The sequence below is a fragment of the Penicillium hordei genome, assembly GCF_028827395.1.
Source record: "Penicillium hordei strain IBT 12815 chromosome Unknown utg000005l_segment0_segment0, whole genome shotgun sequence".
In the NCBI taxonomy this organism is placed as follows: Eukaryota; Fungi; Ascomycota; class Eurotiomycetes; order Eurotiales; family Aspergillaceae; genus Penicillium; species Penicillium hordei.
The window spans coordinates 1,314,578-1,329,767 of record NW_026623146.1 but is presented as its reverse complement, the minus strand read 5'-3'; the positions used below and the strand labels follow the sequence as shown (position 1 = coordinate 1,329,767).

The 15,190-nt window shown below is 49.6% G+C and overlaps 7 protein-coding genes across 7 annotated transcripts; 5 read left to right on the top strand and 2 right to left on the bottom strand.

Moving 5' to 3' along the window:
* Positions 1–62: 62 nt before the first annotated feature.
* N7537_009456 (isopenicillin N synthase family dioxygenase) lies at positions 63–1,371 on the top strand (the record flags this gene model as incomplete). Its single annotated transcript, XM_056900510.1, has 6 exons — positions 63–221; positions 278–385; positions 434–853; positions 917–1,053; positions 1,101–1,272; positions 1,324–1,371. The coding sequence occupies 6 exons, from the start codon at positions 63–65 to the stop codon at positions 1,369–1,371; spliced, it is 1,044 nt and encodes a 347-aa protein (XP_056749178.1).
* Positions 1,372–1,769: 398 nt separating this feature from the next.
* On the top strand, positions 1,770–3,418 carry N7537_009455 (epoxide hydrolase family protein; the record flags this gene model as incomplete). The annotated part of the gene is made up of 8 exons (XM_056900509.1): positions 1,770–1,990; positions 2,074–2,207; positions 2,283–2,555; positions 2,620–2,628; positions 2,681–2,867; positions 2,924–3,044; positions 3,104–3,259; positions 3,320–3,418. 8 exons carry the CDS (start codon positions 1,770–1,772, stop codon positions 3,416–3,418), a joined length of 1,200 nt encoding a protein of 399 aa, XP_056749177.1.
* Positions 3,419–3,772: 354 nt separating this feature from the next.
* N7537_009454 (DUF1917 domain-containing protein) lies at positions 3,773–4,745 on the top strand (the record flags this gene model as incomplete). The annotated part of the gene is made up of 2 exons (XM_056900508.1): positions 3,773–3,827; positions 3,883–4,745. 2 exons carry the CDS (start codon positions 3,773–3,775, stop codon positions 4,743–4,745), a joined length of 918 nt encoding a protein of 305 aa, XP_056749176.1.
* Positions 4,746–5,145: 400 nt separating this feature from the next.
* Positions 5,146–6,027, bottom strand: N7537_009453 (COG1/VPS51 family protein; the record flags this gene model as incomplete). Its single annotated transcript, XM_056900507.1, has 1 exon — positions 5,146–6,027. The coding sequence occupies one exon, from the start codon at positions 6,025–6,027 to the stop codon at positions 5,146–5,148; it is 882 nt and encodes a 293-aa protein (XP_056749175.1).
* Positions 6,028–6,206: 179 nt separating this feature from the next.
* Positions 6,207–6,941, top strand: N7537_009452 (OB fold domain-containing protein; the record flags this gene model as incomplete). The annotated part of the gene is made up of 1 exon (XM_056900506.1): positions 6,207–6,941. One exon carries the CDS (start codon positions 6,207–6,209, stop codon positions 6,939–6,941), a length of 735 nt encoding a protein of 244 aa, XP_056749174.1.
* Positions 6,942–7,202: 261 nt separating this feature from the next.
* Positions 7,203–11,673, bottom strand: N7537_009451 (SKI complex subunit tetratricopeptide repeat protein SKI3; the record flags this gene model as incomplete). Its single annotated transcript, XM_056900505.1, has 3 exons — positions 7,203–11,241; positions 11,300–11,500; positions 11,558–11,673. The coding sequence occupies 3 exons, from the start codon at positions 11,671–11,673 to the stop codon at positions 7,203–7,205; spliced, it is 4,356 nt and encodes a 1,451-aa protein (XP_056749173.1).
* Positions 11,674–12,201: 528 nt separating this feature from the next.
* N7537_009450 (sterylglucosidase 1) lies at positions 12,202–14,636 on the top strand (the record flags this gene model as incomplete). Its single annotated transcript, XM_056900504.1, has 4 exons — positions 12,202–12,585; positions 12,651–13,582; positions 13,637–13,955; positions 14,004–14,636. The coding sequence occupies 4 exons, from the start codon at positions 12,202–12,204 to the stop codon at positions 14,634–14,636; spliced, it is 2,268 nt and encodes a 755-aa protein (XP_056749172.1).
* Positions 14,637–15,190: the final 554 nt, after the last annotated feature.

Sequence of the window (15,190 nt, the reverse complement as noted above, 5' to 3'; positions counted from 1 at the left end):
GATCTACCCCGCGAGATATAAAGTGGCAGTTCCTCCATCTCTCTCAGAAGCACCATACAACAATGACCGAGTCAAAGACTGAGAGCTCACAGCTGGCCGACTGTAAGAATATCCCGATTATCGATCTCTCATATTTGGATAGTCCAAATTTCGATGAGCGACGGAAACTTGCTCAATCAATCTATGATGCTTGTACTCAGGTTGGCTTCTTTTACATCAAGGTAAGCGGCTTTTATCGTACTCTCGAGCTTCATCAGATATTAATATGCCTGTTCAGAACCATGGGATCCCAGAGGACAAAATCAATGGCATACACAGTTCCGCAAAGCGACTTTTCGATCTCCCCGAGGAGCAAAAGATGAAGTTCTATATTGGGAACTCTCCTGTACGTCGGCAAACTTGAACAAAGCAAGGATATACTAAGGTATACTAGAAATTCCACGGTTACAGCCCCCTAGGGGGTGAGAAATCCACAGGGACCGACGATGATCCAATTGCCGAGAAAGATGCAGTCAGTGCTCTCTCTGAAGCATTCGACATCGGATACGAAACTGCAATGGATCCTCAGAAATCGAAAGATGACCCTCTTCCCCATGATCCCTATGGGTTGTATGGAGACAATCAATGGCCTAGTCAAGATATACTTCCAGGCTTCACAGAGACCTATATTGAATATTGCGCTATGATGTTAGGACTCTGTCGGAAGCTGATGAGAATATTCGCCCTCGCTTTGAAATTGCCCGAAGGGCACTTCGATTCGATGACCACGAACCCAGGTGTCGCGTCTCGGATGATGCATTACCCACCTCAGCCTGTGAAGGAGGAAGTCCGTGAAGGGCTTGGGGCTCATACGGTAAACAATTAACCGAACTCCAGAAGAAGATACCGAAAGACTGATTTACTGGTCTACTGCTAGGATTTTGAATGCTTTACTATCCTCTCCCAGGGTAGTGTCCCGGGGCTGCAAGTCTTGAGTCACAGTGGCGAGTGGATACTGGCACCACCATTGCCGGGAACACTGGTTGTCAACATTGCAGATTGCTTGTCAATTTGGTAAGATTGGTTCGATCCTTCACGAGAGTGTATGCTGACTGGTTTAGGACGAATAAAAAGTTCAAGTCGACTATTCATCGCGTGACAAACTTGACCGGACAAGAACGTTACTCCATTCCCTTCTTCTTTGGGGTCGACTATGATACAACAGTGTCCGTTCTACCAAATTATATTTCGGACGATAGACCTGCATGCAAAGAGCCCTTTAAGGCAGGTGGGGTAAGTAATATAATATATCTAGTACCGGTGTGATAACTGATGAGAGAATAGTGGGTTCGCGAAAAGCTATCGAAAGCTTACCTTGGCTATGAAAGCTAGGGGTTGGTAGTGGATAATAGGTCTTTTTCGGATAGAATTTCTACCCTACTGTGTTGAACCTATACAAAGGTTGAAATATACAATTATGCAAATTCATATTATTTACCTGAGTCAGGGCGAAGACATTGGATGTATATCCGACATATACATGTTGTTCAAAGGCTTGATTAGTTTGTCCTATTTAGTCCCCTTGACCTTAATCCCACTTGACCTTGAATCAATGTCCTCCCAAGTTCAACCCAGCGGTGTCCCAATCCAGAAAAAGAGTTTGTAAGCATCAAATCCCGAGGGTAGGAACCCCGCACATGACGACGGACGGTTGCCTGACCACAGTGCCCTATAATAAAGTGCATCGAACAACATACGCAGCATCCAAGGTAAAGGTCATTGACTTCACAATGTCATTGCCATTCAGTACCCCGCCCTCGACGGCCACGGCTTCGCTCACACCATTCAAGGCCATCATCCCCGAAGCCAAACTCGTCGAGCTCGAGACGTTGATAAAGTTAGCGAAATTGGCACCGACTACTTACGAAAATTCTCGAACGGACGGTCGCTATGGTGTCACTACAGATTGGCTAGTAGCCATGAGGGATCAGTGGCTGGGGTCTTACCACTGGTAATGATACTTCAGCGCACCGTGCATGTGCACTACAATGCAATGCATATGATCTTGGACACAGGGCTAAAATGTCACACTAGGAAATCTTCCGAGGATCGAATCAATAGTTTCCCTCAGTATACGACCCAGATCGAGGGTCTTACGATTCATTTTGTAGGGTTGTTCTCGGAAAGGAAGGATGCCGTTCCTATCTTGTTATTGCACGGATGGCCTGGTAGGTCTATATCTTTCCCTTGATCCCATGACAAGTAAATAACCAATAAATGAAGACTGACTTGTTGTATCATAGGGAGCTTCCTCGAGTTTTTACCTATACTACAAAAGTTCCGAAAGGAGTACACGCCGGAAACCTTGCCTTATCACTTGATTGTACCTTCATTGCCGGGTTACACGTTTTCTTCTGGACCCCCACTGGATAGAGACTTTGGGACAGGTGAAACTGCTCGTGTATGTGATCAACTGATGAAAGGTCTCGGTTTTGAAAGCGGATATGTTGCCCAGGGAGGTGACATTGGAAGTCGGATTGCCAGACACTTGGGTGTGGATCATGAGAGCTGCAAAGGTATGGAACACTCATGATATGCATACTTCTTGGATTGAGCTTTTTCTGACAAGTTGCGATATAGCTGTACACGGTGAGTACTTTCATAAAGAATATCCGATGACTTGAATGCCAATATTATCTAGTCAACGTGGTTTTCATGAGAAAGCCGGACGGAATGACGGACGACCATCTGAATGCCTTTGAGATAAAAGGCATCGAAAGAATGATGAACTTTATTACTACGGGTGCAGGCTATGCGACTGAGCAAGGCACTCGACCCAGCACGATTGGGCACGTTTTGTCATCAAGCCCTATGGCTCTACTAGCGTGGTAAGCCGCGCAAAGCAAAGTGTAGTCGACAAGAACTGCAAAACTGACACCCGCAGGATTGGAGAGAAATTCCTGGAATGGGTTGACGAGCCGCTTGCCCCAGAGGATATTTTGGAGTCTGTCACCTTGTACTGGCTTACGGAGACGTTCCCCCGAGCGATCTATGCTTATCGACAAGTGAGTTTCCTCCAATGATCCTCGTCCTCCACGAGAAGACATCTGATGGGAATGAATAGAACTACCCTTCGCCGCCGGTTCCAACTTCCAATGACCCCCGTTGGTATATCCACAAGCCATTTGGATTTTCGTCTTTTCCTATGGAACTTGCTCCGCTGCCGCGCTCGTGGGTTGAAACCACTGGAGACTTGGTGTTCTGGGAGCAGCACCAGAAGGTATGCAATGCGGCAGTTAAACAAGAAATGAGGTTTGAGACTGACGCTGGTTTCCTACAGGGTGGTCATTTCGCGGCACTAGAGCAGCCTGATGAATTGAAAGCGGATCTGGTCAAATTCGTAGACCAAGTGTGGCCAGGTATTACTGGGGCCGAGTAAGCTAGGGCCAATATCCAGGGTAGAAAGGTAAGTATTAATATAAATGAGTTTATGTTAGGATATTTCCAGGGACTGCGATGCTATAGCAACGAGCAACGCCTGCGTAGAACATCCTTATTGCCTGAAAGAACCACTGCATCACTGCATAAATTTGCCATTAACTCCAAACAAAGATATCTCCATGAAACGTTCATATATTGGTGGATTAGTAAAGTAATTGAGGGTGCAGTCGGGAAATTCAAATACGGGTTGTTTATCAGATCGCGCCCACCTCTATTTAACTTCCCATCTCCAACTACATCCCAACAAGAACCACCGGAGCATCATATTTTTGTCCCCAGTGCCACCTAAACAATGACATCAACTACAGCAGCCGATGAAATATTATCCGACGAATCAAGCTTCTACGGTAACCCCATCAAATACCCCAGTCCACCCCAAGAACCCCATCTAATTCATACCAGGCGACGACGATGAAAAGACCCAATTGGAAGCATATGTCTCATCATACGACCCAGAGCCATTCTGGGTAGAAACCCACCAGAAGCTGCTATCAACCATCCAGCAGCAACTGCGCGCGCCGCCGACACGCGCAACGGCCACATCATCAGACATATCAATGGACGATGCATCCCCAGAACCAGGCATAGTACCACGCAACCAGCGCGGGAAGACCGAGCCTATAGCTCGCTTTTTATCGCGTCTTCCGCCCTCAGCAACAGAAGCCGCGGACGTAGGCCCCTGGATCTGGATGTTCAATCCGCACATGCCCTCCAACCAGAATGGGGATGGGGATGTTCCCACCCTGCTTCGAAAAGGCAGGGAGATTCTTCAGGAGTACGAGAATGAGAGTGCGGTTTTGCGCGAGGCGCATGATAAATCTGGCGCGAAGACTACGGCTTCCTTGACTCGTAAATTGAATCCGATGCGGAAGAAGCTTGAGAAGAGTATCCTTGATCTCGCGAGGGAGACTGGTGTTACCAGTGGGAAGTGGATGCTTTTTCCGACTGCGGATCAGGTTGATGAGCTTTGGGGAGGAGTTGTTAGGGCGATGGAGAAGGGGGAGCTTGGGAATGCGGCGAAAGTTGCTACTGACGGTGGGGGTGGAGAGAGTCGTTTGATTTGTGTTTACACGGATGATTTTGGGGATGTTGAGGATGTTAAGCGGGTTGTCAGTAAGTTGGTTGATATTGGGCTTGTTGGGAAGGGGCCTCGGTCTGTTTACTACAAGCCTGATGCGTTTACTCATCTGGAGATTAACTCTAAGAATGAGTATGGGCTCAAGGCGAGTATGTATTCGAGTCGGGAGGTGCTTGAGGGGAAATAGGTGGAATTATGGCTTGTTGGGGTTTGTTTATGACTGATGGGGATATGATTGACGATTAATGTTATGCTGTAGTGGGTATCTCTGAACGCAGTTATCTACATATTTATGATACTTGATGTGTTTCCGGGCCATAGAGAGGGTAAGCTGTATGCCCAAGGCATTCCCAGAAGCCGAGGCAGCGGTGATTTCGTGGGGTGTTCGCTAGGACTGGCTGGAGGCAGGTATCGATTGATCATGTCTTGCATAGATCGGGAACGATTTATTTTCATGAATGAGCCAGCTCATTCATGGCCGCAGCTGTTGGTTCAGCCAGAAGTGATAGCTCACTTCAGCAGCAGTCCATTGCCGAGGAGCTCCAACCACATGGATTATGGCCGAAGAAAGGTGTGTAAGGAGGTGTTCAGCCATCGTGACGTTCCCTGTTCATGACTTTCTCACACCCTCCCCGAATCTCAGCAACCCCCTTAACATCACCCCAAGCGTCGAGTAAATGCTGAATCTCTTTCCAGTCTTTCTCCGCATCCTCTTGTTTATCCTCCGCCACGAGCTTCTCCAATCTCTGCGGTGCAGCAAGCACCCACCGAACAGTATCCTTCTCGCGCTTCTGAGTTGAAGCTTCGTCTTCCTGTTTCGCTTCCTTCATTCGGCGGCGCTGCTCCTCACCTTCCTTAATGAGCCCACCAGCAGTCTCAGCAACAAAAGCAATAGCCGGACCAAGCGTTTTCGTCATAGTCAACGGCGCACCGCGATCATCCATACTACGCCGCATTTTCCCAATTGTCTCCACAGCGCGGATCAACTTCGAGTAGTTATCGTAGACCAGCGCCTTCCGCTCTCCGTCGAGAGTGCGGATATCCCCAACCAATGTATTCTCAGCCTTGAGCACCGTAGATAGGGACGACGATGACAAGAGATGCTCGACATACCGCTGCGGGTCGAAGTCTGCACTGTCGAGCTCCGTTCCTGATCCTAGAGCGGTTGGGTCGGAGATATCTCCTGCATCTGTGTTCCGCGGCACACTCCGGGAGCGAGATGGGTCTCGGGAGGCAGATGTGTCTGCTCCAGGAGGTTTGAGGTTGTAGTAGTCTCGCAGGGCGCTGCGATTGCGTCGCAAATGGAGTGAGGGGGAGAGAGCTCGTGCGGTGGATGGGGTAGATGCGGCGCTGAGCCCCCCGCTGACATTGGTGTTCGAGGCATCGAGTGATGGGCGGGAGGAGGCCGGGCCCGGGGAGTGGGCTCGAGAGGAGGCAATGGACGGACGTGGAGATGATAGAGTCGACATTATGGTAGGTTTTTAAGGGAGGTGTATCGGAGTTGTCGGAGGTGAGAGCGTCGGGCCAGGTCAATTGCTTTAAGCGGTGGTCTGTGCTTTGGTTTTCGCGTTGAGAGCTTTCCCAACTTCCAAGCTTCTCTTTGGTTTACCATACGCGCCAATATGATCCTAAGGGAATCCAACACACCATGACTAGTCCCGATCAAATTGCAGCCCAAATACTAAGCACAAAATCCCTCTCAGTCGCCCAACCCTGGCTCAATGCCTTCCTATCGTCATCCAACACAGCACAACGCAATATCCCCCCCTCGGCTCTCGCAAAGACGGCTATATTCCGTCTGCTCGCCTCTGATATCCAAGAATCACTCTCCAAACACAGATCCTGCGTGCTACCAGTCGACATTCACGACCCGACAGTCCAAGAACGACGGCTGCAAGGCTCAATCCCCGTGCAAGTGCTAGATATCGAGGACATTGGCACGAGTCTATGGAGCCAGATCGAAGCGATTGAACGTGTTGAGCGCGGCGAGGCCATCCATGGTCGCGAAATAGTGCGCACAATAGCTGTAGGCGAGGACCCTGAGGCGTCAGAAAACAACCGCGCAAATAATAACCCTGCGAACGGTGCTGCGAGTGCGTCGGGGAACAGTGGGTATGGGCCGCACCGGCTGATTCTTCAGGATGTAGCAGGGACTATGGCTGTGGGTGTTGAAATGCAACGTATTGATGGGATAGCGTTGGAGAAACTTGCTATTGGGGCGAAGCTATTGCTCCGTAATCCATCTGTTGCGAGAGGTATGGTGCTGCTTTCTCCGGGGTCTGTTACTTTGCTCGGTGGCAAGATTGAGGCTTTGGATAAACCGTGGAGGGATGGTAGGAAGGCTAGGTTGCTAGAGAAGACGGCAGGTGTTGAGAGAGAATGAGAACAGAAGTCATCGCGGACTCAATTGGCTAAACAGCCGGCGGAGTGTGGTTCTTTTATTACGCATTTTATTATTAAGGTATGGGATTTGCATTTCTCTTAATTTATCATGAATACATTTCTTGTGTTGAATCTGATATTGTCATGTTCATTCGCTAAAAGCTGATGTGCAGTTAAAAAGTAGATACACTGTGCGTCGAGTTCACCCAGCCCCCGCGCTTGTATAGCGCTTGTGTAGCAGGGTAGTTACCTCATGGTCCGATTACTCCGGTCCGTGGCCTGTACAGCGCTTCCATGCCAGGAAAGGTTTCTCATCGTCCGAATCCTCCAATTTATGGCCAGTGCAGCGTGTCCACATGTTCCGGGTAGGTACATTATGATTCAGTTCCTCCCACCCAGTACGTTTCCATGGGGCAATCATGATCGCTCGGAAAGCGTCACCGACCTTGCCAGTTTGCGCGTAGGCTTGGCTGAGCTCCTCGGCCCTAAGATTACCGTAAGGAGGCACGCTCCGTAGAGCGCGTTTGATAGTCATGGCGGCTGGGTACGGGTTTCGCGACGCTGCCGACAATTCCATCCATCCGGCAGATTGGCCGGGTGTAAGCATTACAGCAGTAGTGGCATCGCCAAGACGCCGGACGCTTTCGGGGACGGCTGCATTATCGTTGAGTCCCATTGCTGAGATGGCACTCAGAAGTTTGATGATTTTCGCTCGGTCGTGGACATCGATGTCATCACGCGAGATCATGCTATTGAGGTCTGATTCAACTGCTTCAATGGCGTCCCGGTCCGCATCGAGAAGAGCGATGGCACCCATAAGGGTGACTGCTCCGATATGGCTAGGGTGATTCATCACGCAGTCGAGCAGTTGCTCGCGAGCAACAGACCGGTTCTCCTCACCACCCTTGGCCCACAGGACCTGGGCAAGAAGGCAGACAACATCCGGAGCATTCTCTGCTTCTTCGAGGGCGTCGCGGAACATATCGATGGCTTGGTCCATAGACTTCAGGTTGTAATGTGCTAGACCAGCGGTCAGGTGCGCAGACAGACGAAGCTTCTTGCAGGCTTCGGGGTCGAATTTCTCCGCGTCTTCCTCCCCAGAGAGAGAGAGCGCGAGCTCGGCCTTCTCGGCCGCCGCTTCATAAGAGTGGCGTGCAAGCAGGACACGAGCCATATCTGCGTTTGCTTGGGCATACCTCGAAAGAGAAGCTGGTGACTCGGTCTTTTCGAATTCGTCTTCCATGCCTGAACAGACAACCTGCAATCCAGACTCGGCATCTGCAGTCTCGCCCATTCTCTCTGCCAACAGGGCGGAAAGATGGACAAACGGCAAGTTTGACGGATCTTGGATGCAGAGTTGGTGCAGTGCGAAGAATGGCTGAATGAGTTCGGCCACGTTAGAGGATGAGGCATCATTGAGATGATCAAAGTGGGTCAGGCTGAACTGGCGCTTAGTGAGAATATCGGACGAGTTTGAGATATCAAAGGCATGCTCGAAATAACCCCTCGCCTCCTGTGTCTCGCCAACATGAAGTGAAACGAAGCCTTGGCCCACCCAAGCCGGTGAATAGTCTGGGTCAGTGGCCTGCGCTCGCAAGAAGGTCTTGTATGATATGTGGCCTTCTTCATAAAGGAGGTAGAGTGCTCCGAGATTTGTCCAGACTTGTGCATTGCGTTCATTCAAATGCAAACTTCGGACGAACGCATGCTGCGAGACCTTCGGACTCATGATTGCAGTGACGACACCCAATGCGTTCCAGAAATCGGCATTTCCCGCCTCTAATTCGATTGCTCTCTTGAAGCAGCGCATGGCTGCTTTGATGAACTTGCGAGACTTCTTGCCTTTCTTGGTCGAGTCCAGCTGCACATTGCAATAGGCCAAATATTCAGCCCAACCAAGGTTGTACCAGGCAACTGCTTGGGAGTGAACGTCATGCACGGAAGCGTGGAGTGCACGTTTAAAAGCGATTATGGACAGGTGAACGTAGAACTCAGATGGCATTGACTCTTCACTTTCATTGGCTGCGAGCCAATCAGTTCCGACGCCATCAATATCGGTCATGACATCAAGGGCCATAGGGTCGAGTTCGACCGCCAGTAAAGCCTTGCAGCTGGAAGCAGACAGCTTTCCAGTCTTGGCCTTCATGTAGGAGAAGTTGGAGAAGGCATCGCCTACAGCCTTCCACAGGTTGAAGATGTCGCTTTTGATCTGCGCCAGCGAGCTGGCCACCGAAATAGCTTGGTATGCGAGCTCTGCCGCATCATTGAAGAGACCTTGGCCAAGGCTCTTCGCCGAACTCTCAGTCAGGGTCTGAAGAAGCGCGAGAGTCACACCAATGTCACCAGGCCGGGATTTCAGGACATCTTCGTAGGCAGCGATGGCGTCGTCATACTGGCCAAGCTCCCGCCTGACGTTTGCCAGCATATACCTTGCAAACCATACATGTTCCTTGTCTTTATCTGAGAGCGCTGGTTCCAATAGTTCTGCTTGCTCAAAGGCCTTGGTGGCGGCGTTATATCGACCAGAGTGGTGATAGCTTTCGGCAAGACCGACCCATGAGTGGTAATCTGTTGGCGCGAGTCGAAGCGCTGCTTGGAAGGACACAACACTTTTGCTATATTGTTGTTTGTTAACCTGAACCGACCCCAATGCCGCATATGGCCAGCTGAACCCTCGGCGCTTTGAACCAGGGGAAGGCCTAGCCTTGCCGGAGTCAACCACCCGCTGCGCAACTGCTTCAACAAGGTCCCATTCCTTCGAGTCGGCAAAGCCCCTGGCAAGACGCTCGGCGGCTTCGATCTCAGAGGCTGACAGTTCAAATGCCTTGTGGAAGCATCTGCGAGCTCTGGCCTTATCCTTCTTGTAGTCTGCGTAGTAGAAGCCAAGGATGGTGTATGCTGGAGCGAAGTTCATATTCGCCTGGATGGAAGCAAAGAGACTAGCATAAGCACCACTCCGATCTTTGCGCGCAGCTGCGGACGGATCAAGCTCCCACTGGCAGTAACCAATGCGGTAAAGAAGCTCGGATTTGAACTCCCTGTTGTCGGGTTGAGCTTCTTTCAGGTCCTCATGCGCAGCCTGAAGACTGACTAGGCCACCTTCAAGGTCGCCGCTCAATGCTTCACACCAAGCAAGCTCTCCGCGAATCTTGAGATTAGCAGGATCGCGTTCAAGTGATCGCCGCAGGAAGTCAACAGCTTCTGCGTAGTCTTGATCCTCTTTCAAAATCAAACCAATCCCAAGCAGGCAATTGGAGGAGGTTGGGTTCCGTTCGAGGATGCCCTCAAAGATCTTCTTCGCATCCGGGTGATATCGGGGGGATTGATAATAGATCATGGCATTGGCAAGTGCATTGTTCAGGGAATCAACGGTGTTGGGGATCTTGACACCACTGTACTTCACCAACTTCTCAATGTACATCAACCCCTTACGAGCAACATTGACCACGCTCTCATACTCTTCGAAAGAGAGGTAGACATTTGCCATGATACGGTGGGCAATAATTGAATCTCGAGCGGAATCCAAGCCCGTGACCATAAGGACGAGAGGGTCTTGAGGAGCAGTTTCCCCATCATCAATTTCGTTACCAGGCTGTGTAGCTGTGATTTCCCTGCTATCCTTGCCATCTTTGTCTTTTGTTTCGTCCGAAGGGTCATTGGGAAATGGCGATAGTCCGCTCAATAAAAATCCTTTGAGGACCTGCGAGAGTCCAGATTCTGGGAAGAACTCAATGTACTCGCGCAGGTGCCCCACATCATACTGGGAGAAATCCTGAACGTCCAGCCACCCCAGGAAAACCTTCCATGCGGGTTCGAATGGATGTTTGATGATCACCATGTCATGTGCTGCCTTAAAAACAGCCGCTCTCTTCCCCTCCTTCTCGGCGTCAGGCAGAAATCCAAGTTCTTCATATGCACGCTGAAACAACTTCTCCTCGTACTGACGACGTTCCGTATCGTCGTTGGTCCAATCAATCATTCCTTGATAAAATTGGTCCAATCGGCTCTTGTTAGCAGCTTCCCTGCGAACTTCCTGGGTGACTTGTTCGATGCGAGCACCAAGACGTGTTCTGCGCTCTCCAATCTCACGATTGATAAACTCTCTTTCCTGGCGCTCGGTGATTTCGATCAATCGCTGGTATGTTTGGGATGGACGAGGTAACCGGCCCTCAAGGAAGTCATACAGAGGTGAGCCCGGTATCTGGAGTTCCAATGCATGCTTGTGTTGGGCTAGGGTCCCCTTGTTCTTCATTGTCTTTGTGTACTTGTTGATCAGATCTTGGCAGCGTTCCTTCTCGTCGCTAGAAGTTATTAGCACTATGTCCTTCCTACAGGAATTACAAAGGAATCAAGGCATACTTCTCGGCGAATATCTTTCCAAGGGCAATGACTGCCTTGTGATAACCAGCATGGTCACAGCCACCCTGTTTCTCGTACAGGGAGATCAAGCCCTGCCAAGCAGTTCTATCGCTGGGGTTGATACCTAACGCAGCATGATAGGCATTCTCCGCGTCATGGTTCTTATTTAATCGATCGCAGGCGAGACCGAGGAAGACATTCCTTAGAGAAAAAAAACCAAATTAGCCACGTTCCTTACAGAATCAGGAATCATCATACGCGTGGTAATTATTCGGGTCATTCTTGACAAGCTCCTTTGCTTTTGCAGCAGCAGCTTGGTAATCTTGCGATTCCAAAGCTGCTCGCACGGCTTTCAATGCCGCTTTGCTCGACATTATTCCCGTTGTGCAAAGGCAGCGGGGAGAAACCGTCTTGGTGGAGCAAAGCCGGTCGGCTAGCTCGCGATACGTCACTTCTTATCGTTATCGAATGTGGACACTGATGGTTCGAGCTGGCAATGAGCTTGCCGTTAGCTTGAAGGTTTGAATCGGTAAATAGAAGAAAGGAATTTACCTTGGAGATCTCACGGTGGACGTGCTGAGAACGAAGAACAATTCGAGAGAGTCAGGATCTTCTGCGAGGCTTCTGGGAGTGGTCAGAATCACGTGTTCTAGTGATTTGGACGAAGATATCGGGCAGCTCGGCACTAGTGACCTTCGTAAAAGGTTGCCAAGGCTCGTTCGCAAGCTATTTCAATACTGCTAGTCGAGTTAATCAGAAAGTCGTTGCCTGTCTCAAGATACCTACTTCCCGCGAGCTGTGAACTTTGCATACTTCGTTTCTTGACTTGCTCACCCTGAAGCATCCCGCGCGCGGCACTACGATCTCGTTCAACTTTGACCTTCGGTACCACTGGGGCAACTATGGCCCCTCTGCGCCTGAAAGTCGAGGGACAATCTTTTCGAGACCCCCACAACCGGGAGATTACACTAAGGGGGATAAACGTTGCGGGCGAAGCGAAATACCCAAAGACACCCGACATCCCCACATACATCGCCGACAAATTCTTTGACGCGGACAATATCTCATTCGTTGGACGGCCTTTTCCACTGGAGGATGCCCATATTCATTTCAAACGCCTTCGGAAATGGGGTTATAACACTATCAGGTACATCTTTACTTGGGAAGCCATCGAGCATGCGGGACCGGGAGTTTACGACCATGAGTGGGTTGAATTCACCATAGAAGTCCTCCGGATAGCTAAACAATACGATTTCTGGGTCTTTATGGACCCGCATCAGGATGTGGTAAGTTTATGTGAATCGCCCCAGCAAAGAACTTACAACCCTCATGCTAACTAACCCCCTCTTAGTGGTCTAGGTTCTCAGGGGGATCTGGGGCACCGATGTGGACGCTCTATGCAGCAGGACTAAACCCTAAAACCTTCAAGAACACGGAAGCCGCCTTGGTTCAAAACACATACGATATCCCCGCAGAGTTTCCCAAGATGATCTGGAGCACAAATTATACTAGACTGGTTTGTCAAACCATGTTTACTTTATTTTGGGCTGGACGGGACTTTGCTCCTAAGGCAGTTATTGATGGGATTAACATTCAAGATTATCTCCAAAACCACTTTATTGATGCGTGTGCATATTTGGCACGGAGAATTCATGAAGCGGGTGATCTCGATGGCGAAGTTATCATTGGCTGGGAAAGCATGAATGAGCCTCATCGCGGCATTATTGGTGTGCAGGACATTTCAGTAATTCCACCGGAGCAGCAACTTCAACTTGGTACTTCACCGACAGCATTCCAAGCAATGCTCACTGGCTCAGGCAAGGCCTGCGAGCAAACAACATGGGCGTTTGGAAACTTCGGACCTTATAAGACTGGCACAACTCTGGTGGACCCGGCAGGTGAGATAGCCTGGTTGCCAGCTGACCATGATGACAGCAAATATGGCTGGCAACGTGACCCTGGGTGGAAACTTGGAGAATGCATTTGGGCTCAGCATGGGGTTTGGGACCCGTCTACAGACACTCTTCTACAGAAGGATTACTTCTCAAAGAACCCCAAGACGGGCGCGCCACTTGACTATGAGAAATTCACCAACTCGTATTTCTTGGATCATTACCGAGAATATAAAAATGCCATTCGAGGAATTTGGTCCGATGCAATAATGTTTTGCCAGCCGCCTGTGATGGAGGTACCGCCAGATGTCAAAGGCACTGCTGACGACGACCCGAACATGGTCCATGCGGTTCATTTCTATGATGGGTTAACTCTTTTGACAAAGCATTGGTGAGATTGGGTGAAGGTTTTTTTAATTAAATGTCGGTGTACTGACTCCTGCAGGAACCGACTCTACAATGTGGATGTCATTGGGGTTCTCCGGGGCAAGTACCTCACCCCTGCCTTTGCGCTTAAGGTTGGCGAGACGGCTATTCGCAACTGTTTGCGTGACCAGCTCAAGTTCCTCCGCGATGAAAGCCGGAATTACATGGGCAATCATCCGGTGGTATTTACTGAGATTGGAATTCCGTATGACATGGACGACAAGAATGCATACAAGACCGGTGACTATAGTAGCCAAACCAGCGCCATGGATGCAAATCATTTTGCACTGGAGGGCAGTACGTCCAATGGCTTCACTCTGTGGGTATATGTCACACAGGTAGGTATCTTTGCCCCTCAAATCATGAATGATATTGACAAACCGTAGAATGACCACGGATGGGGTGACCAATGGAACGGGGAGGACCTGTCTATTTATTCTCGTGACGATCTAGAACTGCCAGCAGGATCCAACACACGGCCTCTTGATACCCATTCCCCGGCCTACTCCGAAAGCCAGAGTAGCGGAGCAGAGCCAAATGTTGGACCTCGTAATCTCAAGGGTGCTTTATCAACCCCTTCGATCTCCAGTGACCGCTCCCAGCCATCTCTCCGAGAGCAGCAAGGTTATCGCGCTGCAGAGGCATACCTCCGCCCGAGTCCAACATACGTGAGCGGGAAGTTAGATAGTCATGTTTTCGATCTCAAGAATTGTGCATTTACTCTATCGCTGACAGCCAAAGGGGCAACAACCGCAAATGCCCCTACCGAAATATACCTTCCTGAGTTCCATTTCCCAGAGAGCAACATCGCGGTTGCAGTCAGCGGTGGCAAGTGGGACATGAACGTCCAAGACATCCACGGTGTCAAGCTACAGCACCTGCGATGGTGGCATGCTGAAGGAGAACAAGACATCAAGATCGAGGGACTCAAGCGCAGACCTGGGGAGTTTGCTAATCCTGGAGGTGCTGATGTCAGCTATCTAGAGCAATGTCAGAAGGCCCAGTGTGTCATGATGTGAAGTTACTACTTCCAAGGTTATATTTCGAGAGCTGAAGTTCCTATTTGCCAATTTGATATCAATTGCTTCATTACATATATATCTTTCAATTTGTTTTTTTTTTCTATTGCCTCTCCAAACTTCAAAGGGTAAAAACTGGACAAAAGGCATCAGATGATTGTTTAAATCAAACTCGAAGGTACTTTTGAGTGTATATGTATGTGATAGGTCTATAAGTCGAAGTATACAACGACCGTGGGCATGTGAGATAAGATAAACAATGATGAGGGGCATTAGCTCGCATACTAGGCAGCTATGATGACACCAAAACAACGTTGATTAGCATAGAACAAAGAAATATTATAGCAATTGTTACCTAAATAATCATCTATAACCTTGAAATGCTTCAATCGAGTCCTCTATCTAGTGCATCGCAAGTGTGAGAGAAGAGCGGAGCATCAACGTGTGAGCGGTGTGCCCTGGTTGATCTTCAGGGAAAATTCTCAGCCCGACCAATTGTGTTCTGCAAGTATTCCCTCTCATGATCTCACTTCGCCAACTACCTACATTGCAAA